At 48.6% G+C, this 11,837-nt stretch overlaps 2 protein-coding genes across 2 annotated transcripts; one reads left to right on the forward strand and one right to left on the reverse strand.

Moving 5' to 3' along the window:
- Positions 1-561: 561 nt before the first annotated feature.
- imp2 (Septation protein imp2) lies at positions 562-3,442 on the reverse strand (the record flags this gene model as incomplete). Its single annotated transcript, XM_031148292.1, has 3 exons — positions 562-2,907; positions 2,958-3,244; positions 3,295-3,442. The coding sequence occupies 3 exons, from the start codon at positions 3,440-3,442 to the stop codon at positions 562-564; spliced, it is 2,781 nt and encodes a 926-aa protein (XP_031006973.1).
- A 1,348-nt stretch (positions 3,443-4,790) lies between these two features.
- not1 (General negative regulator of transcription subunit) lies at positions 4,791-11,524 on the forward strand (the record flags this gene model as incomplete). Its single annotated transcript, XM_031148293.1, has 3 exons — positions 4,791-5,072; positions 5,134-5,464; positions 5,514-11,524. 3 exons carry the CDS (start codon positions 4,791-4,793, stop codon positions 11,522-11,524), a joined length of 6,624 nt encoding a protein of 2,207 aa, XP_031006974.1.
- Positions 11,525-11,837: the final 313 nt, after the last annotated feature.

Raw genomic sequence — 11,837 nt, forward strand, 5'->3', positions numbered from 1 at the left:
TGTCTTCTGCGCGGGCTTGGATGTTGCGACGCGATATGGCTTCAGGGCGAGATCCTGATTGTTTGTTAATTAAGGTCCTTGAGCTTTGATGTTACCGTATAAAATATTGATTACCTTACCATAATTGCAGCCGCTCTTTGTGCCGCGGGCAAGTAGAATTGTTTTGCTACGCTTCAAATCTTGACATTGATGTTTGCGTGAGCTTGGAAGCTGGGCTGGGGAAGCTATGCGGTGACGTCGAGCCACCTAATCACATGTAATAGCTCATGTTGGCTCTGCAATGCAATATTGAAGGGATGAGATTCATGTAGTAGGAAGAATTCTAGGTAGCTTTTGTACATATTTGACATCCGTCTGTATATTCTAAAGTATGTTTCACTTATGGGGCAAAGTATTTCTTTGGTTTTAACTCAAACTCCATTCATCATGAACAATCCAATGCTAAAAACTCTCACAAGAACCCAAATATCAATCTCCCAGCTTGCAAATCCGCATATATGCAAGATAAAAACTACGCCAATATGAACAATCAATCATCACGCCACATCATCGTTAGATTAATTAGCAGTTCTGAAGATAATTACTCGGCACCAGACCAGGTCTACCATTCTTTCCAGCCACCTCTGCCTCCCACCATCCGTCATCTTGAAGTCTCAAGACTGCCAGGATATCTCCTTTTGCAAAGCTCAGCTCCTCAGGAATCGCTGCTTGGTACATATACATTGCTCGAGCTTCAAAAATAGTTAGCATTTGAGACAAATTGGATGAAAGAGACTCACCGAAATGAAGGATAGGTCGACCCTCTCTATTAAACTGCCTGACATCTGCAACGCTCTTGCTTCTCTGTCTAGAGGCTGATCCTACCTGTGAACCACCTCCCCCATAGTAGCTCAGGGGCCTAGCGGATCCAGAACCTCCCGATCGACCACCACCCCGTCCTTGAGATCCGTATCCTTCATTTTGACCTGGAGCGAGTTGTATTGACATTTCGCCGCCCATGTGGCTACTGCCAGGCCTCTCTTGCTCCCTAAAAGGGGCTGGGGACACGGCGCGGGCGACTTCATTCGGCGAAGCATGGCGGTAGTATTGATCTGAGCTACGTTTCTGTGGTCCAGTAGACTGAGTACCAGCACGTTGACTGCCGTAAGGGTTTGGAGATGCAGAACGATAGCCTTGCCTTGTATCTACATGCATACCTGGACGAGGAGATGCACTGCGGGGAGGAGCTGGAGAGGTAGCCCGCGGAATATCATTTCCTCGGGTGCCTGGTCGGGATTGTGATCCCGATGGGTATCCTCCACGAGCCTCAGGTTGTTTTTGGGCAGTGAACATATTTCTAGTCTGGTCTTCATACTTTTGCCGGGTCTGCTGCATCGCTTTGGAGGTATGTGCTGGTTGAGGAGCTCCCAGTCGTTGCATTGGAGGCTGATCGTAGGACGGGGGTGGAGTGCCTCGCATACCTCCCATCAAGGCCCCGTTTGCCATTTGAGCACCGCCAGGTCGAGAAGCTGGGCTTGCTCCTGGAGCAGGAGTGGCAATACCATGGTAATTATCTGCCGATACCCGACTGGATGAAGCTTTCGTAACACCCTTCAATTCTGCAAGTGCTTGAGCAATCGGATCCAAATCTTCCTCTTGTGACGAATTGTTTCGGGCGATCTTTCCCTTCCTGTCTGGCGTTTGTACATCAAAGACGTTGTTCCCGACGTTCAGTTGGAAATTGGCTCGAGGATCGATGGGTTCCGGACTTCCACTCGGCCTGTCACTGATCATGTTCTGAGAATCTTGGCCATAAACCTGAGGTCGTCTAGATGGTGTGCTTTGGGCGGCTGTTGTTCGACTTGCAGACCAGGTATTTCGGCTTGATGGTGTCATTGCAGCGTCATCTTTCTCTCTGTTGCTCTTTCTTCTGAACGGGCTTTGGAAGAAACCACTTTTCTTTTTCAGTACCGTCTTTTCTACTGGGGGTCCCGCTTGCTTGATTGGGGACGTCTTTCCACTTGGGGGTTCTTGGCTTGAAAATGACGTCGGGTTGGAATACTCGCTGTTTGAGTCGCGGCTTGAAGGCCTCGCGGGACTATGTGCCGAGCTTCTCTCAGAAGGAGGACCCGTTCGGCATAACATGGTCATCCCATCCATAGGATAGGGGTCATGGGGGACAGCGGCCAGCGGGCCATGCTGAGACTGTTCAAACTGCAATTTACTTGGTTGTGTTTGATAATCAAGCTGTGGTTGTCGGGACCGGTCTGGAATCGCCTTCTGGGGTGTCAAGGTAGCCTCCCGGCTGGGAGGAGTTCCAAGATCATGTCTGAGGTCTTGGGATAGAGCTGACTGTGGATCATGATGAGATTCGTAGGTTGATGGTTGAGGAGATGAGCTTCTATAAGCTGGGTTGATGGTTCGCTGAAATTGGGCAACAGAATAGTTCTCATCCTCGGAAGCTTCTGACTGACTGTCACTAACATCCCCACGACGGAAATTGATGTACTTTGGCGGATCAGGGATCTCCTGCCCAGTCCCATGGTCACGGATGAAGGCAGCAATATCCTTCTCAACTTCGCAGTTTTCAAGCGAGAGTCGGACCTTTTCGCATGATGCATCGTCACTGACACAGACAGTAGAGGCAATGTTCGCAAAGTTCCAGAGGCTGCTCTTCATAAAATCCAACCTCTCCTCTTCCAGATCCTGAAACTTGTCCGCCGCTGCCTTCCAATCTCTGTTCCATCGGCCAGTTGTTTCCTCGAGAGCCTTAACCGCGTGTTCGTAGTCGGTGTTTGATGTCGCAACAGTAACCTGGGTCTTCTCTAACTTCGCCTTGTTCTTTCGCTCCTCTTGCCCCATAACCATATGGCCTTGTGCTAAGTATCCTTTAATCTTTAGACATTCTTGCTCGTATCTGTCTCGAGTCTAGTGGAGTGTGAGCAGTAATATTGATTGACTCAAGGCAAAGAGCTAACCTTATTAACTTGATTTGTCTGTTGCACCTTGACCTTCAATAGCTTCTCAATACCACCCTGCACAATCTTTCGTCTCTCCTTCATGGCACCTGCAAAGGCCGCCAGCGGCTCCTCGAGTTCCGTCTTCATTTGACCAGCATTTATTTGATGCGACTTCCCCATCTGCTCGACCTCTCCTCGCAGAACATCTAAAGAAGATCGAAGGGTGCCGCTCTCAACGGATCCTAATGGCTTTCGTGACAGCTGTAAAAGCTTGCGGGAATAATCTTCTTCGATTGAAGAGCGAGCTGTAGAGTGTTGTCAGCGAGAGCAAACAGAGGACGGCGAGTAAACAAACCTGTGTAAAAAGCTTTCAACTCATCGCAAGTCTGTTTTGCATTGTGCATGCGTGTTAGAAGAGGATCAACCCCAGAATCATCTTTTCCCCAAAAGTTGTTAGCAAAGCTCAAGGCCACCGAGGGACCATCTGATATTGTGCCGGGCATGATGCCCAACTGTTTTGTTGATATCAAGCTCCACTGGGCAGACGGAATCGAAAGCCCACGTTCAGAATCCTCGGCTGAAACAATCTATGGATGTGTAACTCGGACTCGAATAACGAGGGATGTTCAATGAAGAATTGGAATGCAATGACTGAGTGTTAAGCGCAGGGGACAAGCTTAGTGGAATGGTGTGAAGAGCTTTGAACTGTTTACTCTGGGCGTGTTGCCACGATGGCAAGATTTTCGGGATTTCGCACGTGATACTTCGTCATCTTCAGACGATACGTGACAAGGCTTATGTACTCCGCACTACCTTCCATAACTTAACCGTCCATATTATATTGCATGTCCTGGGTATAATCTATGGGAGAAGTGAAGAAGAGAGGTATTTTGGAGAAGTTGGCTCGAAGCCTCTTCGGAGGGGACATTTCTATTCAAATCTACTACTATGGGATCTTAAAGCGGTATTTTGAATTTACATCTCATCCGATCTCTGACTAAACCTCTTAGAGCAGCAGCGACCTTCAGCTCATATAACAATGCCTTGCATATAAGAACTTTAAGCTGTTGATGGCCAAGAATGGGTTGATTGGTTACCTATCGCTATATCGGCCATCGGGTTGTTCAAGGACGCTTCATAAGATTCTGGTGGCATGCTAGTAGTGTCTGGCGATGAAGCTGAATCAGAGGACTGGCTATAACAAGCATCCCATTTAGCATTTAAAGCCACTTACACCAAAAGGGACATTGTTTCAAGCGTTTCCCTCACCTCCCTTCCCCTCCCTGCATGTGCAAACGAAAATTAAGCTCCCCTTTCCCCTTGTACTTACAGTACTGTATTGTACTATACTATACTCTGCAGCAGTACTCCGTCTGTGAGTGCTGGCATTGGAATGAATGCGCAATTACACTTGTACTCGGTAAATCCAGATATAAAGACTCTTCTCGAGGAATCATAGCATATTCATTGCCATAGAAAGGATGGGAATATCGTAATATCAATCCTGCTGTACATTCTATCATGAAGAAACTCTCAGATCCATTATGGCCATGCAATCCATGGTCCTGGGCTTCCAGTTTACCTAGCTTGAGCTGGCAACGCTAACCCCATTTGGACGCAGCCGCACTCTTGGCCGGTGCGGTCGCGACTTCTCACCTTCGTCAACGACTGCGATTTCAACACCCTCGACCAAATCCCATGCAAACACCTTCCTCCCCTCCTTCCTCCATCGACGAGCGACCCTACTTGCCTCATCAATGCCCACATCTCGCCGGTAGACCTTTCTTTCGGCTCTAGAGAACGAGAGCTAGCTTGCCGGAGTGGGTCTGCGCCAGTATAACAGCAACTTCGATGGTCACCTCCAGAGGGGGCTCTTTTACACCTTCGCTAGCACAACAGCAGCAGCACCAGCAGCAACCGCAGTCTATTGTGACCGCCGGCGTCACGCATTCGCCTCACGGGTCCCATCACGGCCCCTTGAGTGCTGGCGCAAGTCCCGGCATCAACAGCCCCACTGGAGCAAACCAAGTCACCAAAATCGTCGTTGCCCAGGTCTCGCTCCTCCTTGGCTCCCTAAAAGAAGATAAGGATCGCAATCCGAAGTGGGAACAACAAGCTGAGCAGCTCAGAAAGGTAGGCTCTGTCGCCTTTGCATTTGATAGGATTGGAATAGCCACTGACTCGAGCCTCATAGCTGATCGATGAGAGCGGCATGGAAGTATTTCAAAAGTTCTTCTGTCGTATCGTGGCCGGCAGCGCTCCGCAGATCTTTCCAAGCCTAAATAGACAAGTATCGAGCGCGAACAATGGGAACTACCAATTGCTTGTCGAACAAATGGACGCGATATGCACCAATGCCGAGCAGGCAGGGAAGATTGCGAATGCCATCGAAACGGCGAACGAGGATATATTCCGTGATTTCGACCTCTCAACGTTCATGGAGCACTTCAAACTAGACGCGCTCGAAAAGACAATTCTAGCTTTGGCATTCAAGACTGGCCCGAGACCAGATCTCAAAACAAAAGGTCCGTTGGCCACGTTTTGGCATTGCGATCAAAGACTGACAAGTTCTAGCAAATGCCATACTCTCCACTAACTTCACGAACCTCGTCGAAATATTGGCTGATCCAATTACTTATGGCCATGCGCAGCTCCCTATTCATCTCCTGACCAAAACTATCGGCCAATACATCCAGGAGCGTCCGCCAAGCTTCGACGACAACGCGCACCGAGAGCTTGCGGCAGCTATCCACCGCAGGTATCCTGAGGATCATAGTCATATACCTACAGATCTCCTTGCCGCCCTTTATTTGTGGACGAGTCTGAGCGACCGCAACCCGCTAGTGTTATATATAAAAGAGAGAGGCTCCACCATGACAGCAGACGAAGAAACCTGTAGAAATCATCTCCGCGTCGCTGGAAACATACAGCGCGATGAAGAGCAGGTTGCTGCTGCGCTGATATATACCACCATCAGTCAGACGCCGCCTTTCTCCACCTCTACCTTGGTTAGCAGTCTTCAAAAGGAGGTTCCCAGAGACTTCAACTGGGGAAAAGTGCTTTCGTATTTTGACCAGCCACAGTTAAGGATAACATCGGACCAGTTTCTCAACCTCTACAAAGCTCTACGGCCATTGGCAGTGAACGAAAATCTTGATATTCAGCTACTTTTTGGTGGAAAATGGGTAAATTCCGAGACCCAATTGTCCTTCCTTTGTGCTATTCTATCCCTTACTCCAGACCAACTCGACGCGAAAACAATTCCGGCTCTTGAAACTTCCTTCGATGAGAGTGACTTCGGGGTTCTGGAGCCCGGGCTCGCATCGCGGGCCTCCTATGCCGTCAGCCACCCTCTTGTTTCTCTGGTTGCCTTGACAGCTATAATGGACGTAGCTTTGGATACACAACCAGCATCTGATACTTATGAAGCTAGGCGACTTTTCCAAAGCGTTATTGTCCCTAATTTAGATATATTCCTGGTCTCTGCTTTTGGGGTACCAAAGCCATGGTCGGAACTTGCACACGATACCATCAACACCTTGTTCGACCGATTTCTATACAAAGCTGACCCCAACTACGATTTCGTTCTTATGGCGCTGTGGCGCAAAGACAAGGCCTGGGTTGCGTCCCGCCTATCAGATCTCCATGCGAGAGCTCCCTTGGAGCTGCCAACAATCCTCTTGCATGCCAAGAGACATAAATGGCTAGACGACTTGATACCAATCCTCAGTGGCTTTGGACTGGACCTTGCAGCGTTTGCTCATGCAGAAGATGCTTATTCCCTCGACAAGTGGGCCGAATCTCACTCGACGCACCCCGAGGAGCTTGCACGTGCTCTCATGACCTTCTTGAACATTAAGTCTCAACATGAGTTAGACGCCCAGCGCTCTGAAGATGGGCAGAGGGTGTTAGTCAGTGTTATGCTTCCTGTTAGGACCATATCTGCTCTTCTCCATATTCTAGAAGACATATTGCCAAAATCGCCGGTGCCAGACCTCATCACCGTGCAACGGCAATGCATCACCGCATACCCCAGACTCATCAACTATGGAGAAGGTTACGACGATATCATTGATAACAATGGTCTGGAGTCGAATTCTTTGCCGATTGCAGCAAATGAGAAGATGGAGGAGCATTACAAACGCATGTACAACCAAGACCTACAGCCCAAACAAGTTGTGGAAGCTCTCAATATATACAAGCACTCGCGCTCCCCCACCGATCAGGATGTATTTGCTTGCATGATACATGGCTTGTTTGACGAGTACGCACTTTATGGCACATACCCATTAGAGGCATTAGCTACCACGGCTGTTCTATTTGGCGGAATCATTCAGCACAAGCTCATATCCGATCTTCCACTTGAGATTGGCCTCTACATGATTCTCGAGGCTGTTCGAGATCACCCCATCGACCAATCGATGTACAAATTTGGATTGCAAGCCCTGATTCAGCTCTACCCTCGGTTATCCGAATGGCCAGGGTTCTGCAGACAACTTCTTCAAGTTCCGGGTCTGCAGGGAACCGAGGCTTGGATTAAGGCGGAACAAATTGTTCGCGACGCTGACCAGGAAGAAGCTTCTCGTAACGGCGATGCTCATCAGTTGATGAACGGCGGGGGCATCACTAACGGCAATATCGATGAAATACTTGCAGCTGAGCCTAGTGCACCCGAATTTAGTGCACTGCATGTAGAGCCAAGTTCTTTACCCGAATACGATGACCCATCCTCGGACATTCAAGAGAAGATACAGTTCGTCTTAAACAACGTCACGGCGGACAATTTAGAGTCAAAGTTCAGTGAGCTTAAGGATTCGATGGATGATTACACTCAAACATGGTTTGCAGGCCATTTGGTTGAAGAACGCGCAAAGATGCAGCCAAACTACCACCAATTATACCTCGATCTTGTCAAGCTGTTCGGCAGAAAGTCTCTCTGGGCAGAAGTTCTGCGGGAAACCTACGTCAGCACCATTCGCATGCTTAATTCTGAGGCCACCATGCAGTCTCAAACTGAACGAGCACACCTGAAGAACCTGGGTGTTTGGTTAGGCTCCTTGACTCTCGCTCGAGATAAAGCTATCAAGCACAAGAATATCGCCTTCAAGCAACTTTTGATAGAAGCATATGACACGCAACGACTAATAGTCGTGATCCCATTCGTCTGCAAGGTACTTGCTCAGGGTAAATTCTCTACAATCTTTAAGCCGCCGAATCCTTGGGTCATGGACATCATCCACCTTCTGATTGAGCTTTATCATCACGCAGAGCTGAAGCTTAATCAACGTTTTGAGATTGAGGTTCTTTGTACGGAACTAGAACTGGACCACAGAAGTATCGAACCTTCTTCAGACATCATGAATCGTATGCCTCTAGTCGAAGAAGCGACAGAAGTCATGGCCCCAGAGATCCTGGACAGATTCGATAACATGTCCATGAATGGCCTCGTTGCTGGCGTTGGAAGTGGCAGGTTCTCTCCTCAAGAGATTGCATCTTCAATCCCTGACCTCGGTCCACTACTTACATACCCTCCTGTGAACGACATGGTCAACCAAACTCGTTTACGTGAAATCCTGAAGACTGCCATGAACCGCTCGGTACAGGAAATCATCGCCCCTGTCGTTGAACGCTCAGTCACAATTGCGGCCATATCGACTGCCCAGATGATCCACAAGGACTTTGCGACCGAACCGGACGCAGATAGATTGGAGGCAGCAGCCATCAATATGGTCAGGAAGACGGCCGGTAGTCTTGCTCTAGTCACCTCAAAAGAACCTTTACGAGCAAGCATAACCAACCACATGAGGACCCTATCTGCAGACCATGGTCAAGGACTTCCAGAGGGGACCATCATCATGTGTGTCAACCAAAACCTGGAGGTTGCCTGCAACCAAGTGGAGAAGAAAGCTGAGGATCGCGCTGTTCCTGAAATCAAAGAGTTGATCGAACCAGAGCTGGAACTACGCCGTCAACATAAGCTGACAAATCCAACCGACCCTTTCATTGATCGGGATCTGAGCCGCTGGTCCTGGACAATCCCAAATCCGTACAAACTGCAGCCCAATGTAGACGGCTTAAATATGCAGCAAATGGCCATATATGAGGAATTTGCTCGACAACCACGTGCCCCGCTGGCTCTTTCTCTTTCGGGTACTACCCACGTCGCCACTTCCTCAGATACAACACGGTCAGTGGCGAATGAGGTTCTACAGGATCAATACGCAATCCCAAATCTTGCAACGCCGGCAGCGGAGCCTCCTGTGATGCCTCACCTCAGCAATCAGCAACTTGCCTATGCTCAGCCAAATACCAGCATGGCTAACGGAAGACTTCCTATTCCGATGGATACGAGAAGCATGATGGAAAGAGTACAAAAAACCCTTCTTGAACTACAACGCGCGACAGCAGAAGCTCCTGAGCAGCATTTCGAGGATCTAACCAAGAGAGTTCACGAAGAGTCTCAGCCAGTCCTGAAATCTCATGATGAGCTTTGTGATTTTGTAATCAAAAGCCAGCATGGGCCAAGCACTGAACCGCTTGATCTTTTCATTGTTGATCAGATCTGCCGTTTACTTTTCAGTGGAACCCAGGACCAACTTCTTATAGAAACCTTGGTGTCTGCGTTGCAAAACATTCGTAGAATTAGCGGTCGGGTTGCAGGCCAACTCGCTCTATTTATCGGCGACGTCGAAGATGAAACCCTGCTTAATATTCCCCTGGTCACAATCTTGATCGAACACAACCTGGTCCAATTACGACGCATTGACTCAGCTGCCTCCAAGGCGATATTGGGCAGGAAAGAAGGCTCACTTGACTTCCTGTCCTCCTTACTTGATTACGTACTTCTTGTCGATCGCCCCCCTGCCCTGTATGCCGATTTTGCCAAGAGTTTAGAGGTTGCATGGCAATGGATCGAAGAAGATCCGTCTATTGAGGTTGGGCAACAGCTGAAGCAAAAGTTGTTAGACCACAATCTACCCCGATCAATTGGCCGCAGTATCGAAGACTACCGAGCCGATGAAAAGCTTGTCCATCGCCAAGATCAAATGGACTATGTCTTCGATGAGTGGGTTCATCTGTGCCGGAACCCCAATGCAAGTGAGAAGGCGGCACCACAATTCATCCTGCAGATGTACAAGGGGCAACTAATTAACGAGCGTGATGGAATGTGTTTGTTCTTGCGGATCAGTATCGATGCATCCGTAAAATCTTTCGAACAACACATACAGACAAGTGGTAGTCTCGACGAGGCTTACAGCACAATTGACTCGCTAGCGAAGCTGATCTCTCTGATCGTCAATGGACGTGAGCGAGAGATTGAAGGCCAAGGTGCAGTTCAACCGACCAAGGCTGAATATCTCAAATTTGTCTTGTCTCTCACGGTTTTGGTCCTGAACCACCATCATGTCGTGCGTGGAGATAACTTCAATCAGAAGGTGTTTCTGCGGCTGTTCTCTACTCTTCTTTGCGAGATGAACAATTTCGACGGTGGATTGACAGACGTGGAGCAGCGAGATATACTTTTCGTCTTCGCTGAAGTCTTTCTGAAAGTGCGTCCGTCACACTTCCCTGGCTTTATTTTCGGTTGGCTTCCCTTGGTATCCCACCGAAACTTTATGCCTCAACTATTGAGACTCCCAGATCATGCTGGATGGAATCGTTTCGCCAAAATTGTGGAAAACCTGATGCTCTTTGTTGGCGAGCTCCTCAAGCCATTGCACCTAAGTACAGTGACGAAAGAAATATACCAAGGGGTTCTGAAGTTTATTGTTGTCTTGCAACACGACTTTCCCGAATTTGTGGCCGCCAATCACTCCAAGCTCTGTGCCAACATTCCCAGTCACTGTGTCCAGCTCCACAATCTGATTCTAGATGCGAAGCCCAGCCCTTATCTCAAGGCTCCAGATCCATTGCAGCCGGGGTTGAAGATCGACCGTATCAACGAGATCCGCGAGTTTCCAGACAATGAGAACGATGTCGAGGCTCCTCTGCGGCAGAGCGAGTTGTTCGAGATTCTTGAACAGGCATTGCAGACCGGTCCTTCGGAGGATGCTGTTGCACATATTGCACATGCAGCGCAACGCAGGAATGGCCGACAGACTGGACCTGGTTTTGTGCCTATCAATGTGGACCCTAAACTCTTAGACTCACTTGTAGTGTACACAGGCATGCATGCCATTACCAGGGCAGAACAGACGAACGGCCCAGCGTACATCCAAGCATCCCCTGATGCAGCGTTACTTTCTATGCTAGTTCATGAGCTTAATCCTGAGGCGCGGTACTACTTCCTCAGCAGTATCGTCGACCAGCTCCGATATCCCAACAACCACACCCACTACTTCACTCAAGCCTTGTTGGAAATATTTGGAACCGATCTCAACGACCAAGAAGAATCTGATATCCGGGAGCAGATCATTCGCATTCTCTTGGAGAGGTTGATGGGGCAATGGCCACAACCGTGGGGAGTGATTCTCATTATTCAGGAGCTCGTCAAGAACGAGAAGTATATGTTTTATGAATTACCATTCGTTAAGTCGATTCCGGATGTAAGTTCCCTTTGCATCTACTTGATATTAGGATTCTAACAATACTATCAGATCGCTGAGCGTTTTGCTGCCCTCGCATCACGTCCTCTTCCACCTATTGTGTAGACAGGGCCAGTCTGACACTCATAGCCAGAGGTGACCAGCATAAGCACCAAATACGAATTACTTCCGATTACACCCAAATCACAAACATCACCACCTCAACGTCTTGAGAGCCCAGTTTCTAATTGTTACATATCCTATCAAGCACAAACGGCGTTCTTTGTCACAGACCATTAAAGATTTTTCTGCATAGCGAGCGAGGAACGGATATTTTTGCAAGACTTTTCGGGTGGGGTTCACGGGAATGGAA

This window comes from Lachnellula hyalina, assembly GCF_007821495.1.
Source record: "Lachnellula hyalina strain CBS 185.66 chromosome Unknown contig00035, whole genome shotgun sequence".
NCBI classification, from domain to species: Eukaryota; Fungi; Ascomycota; class Leotiomycetes; order Helotiales; family Lachnaceae; genus Lachnellula; species Lachnellula hyalina.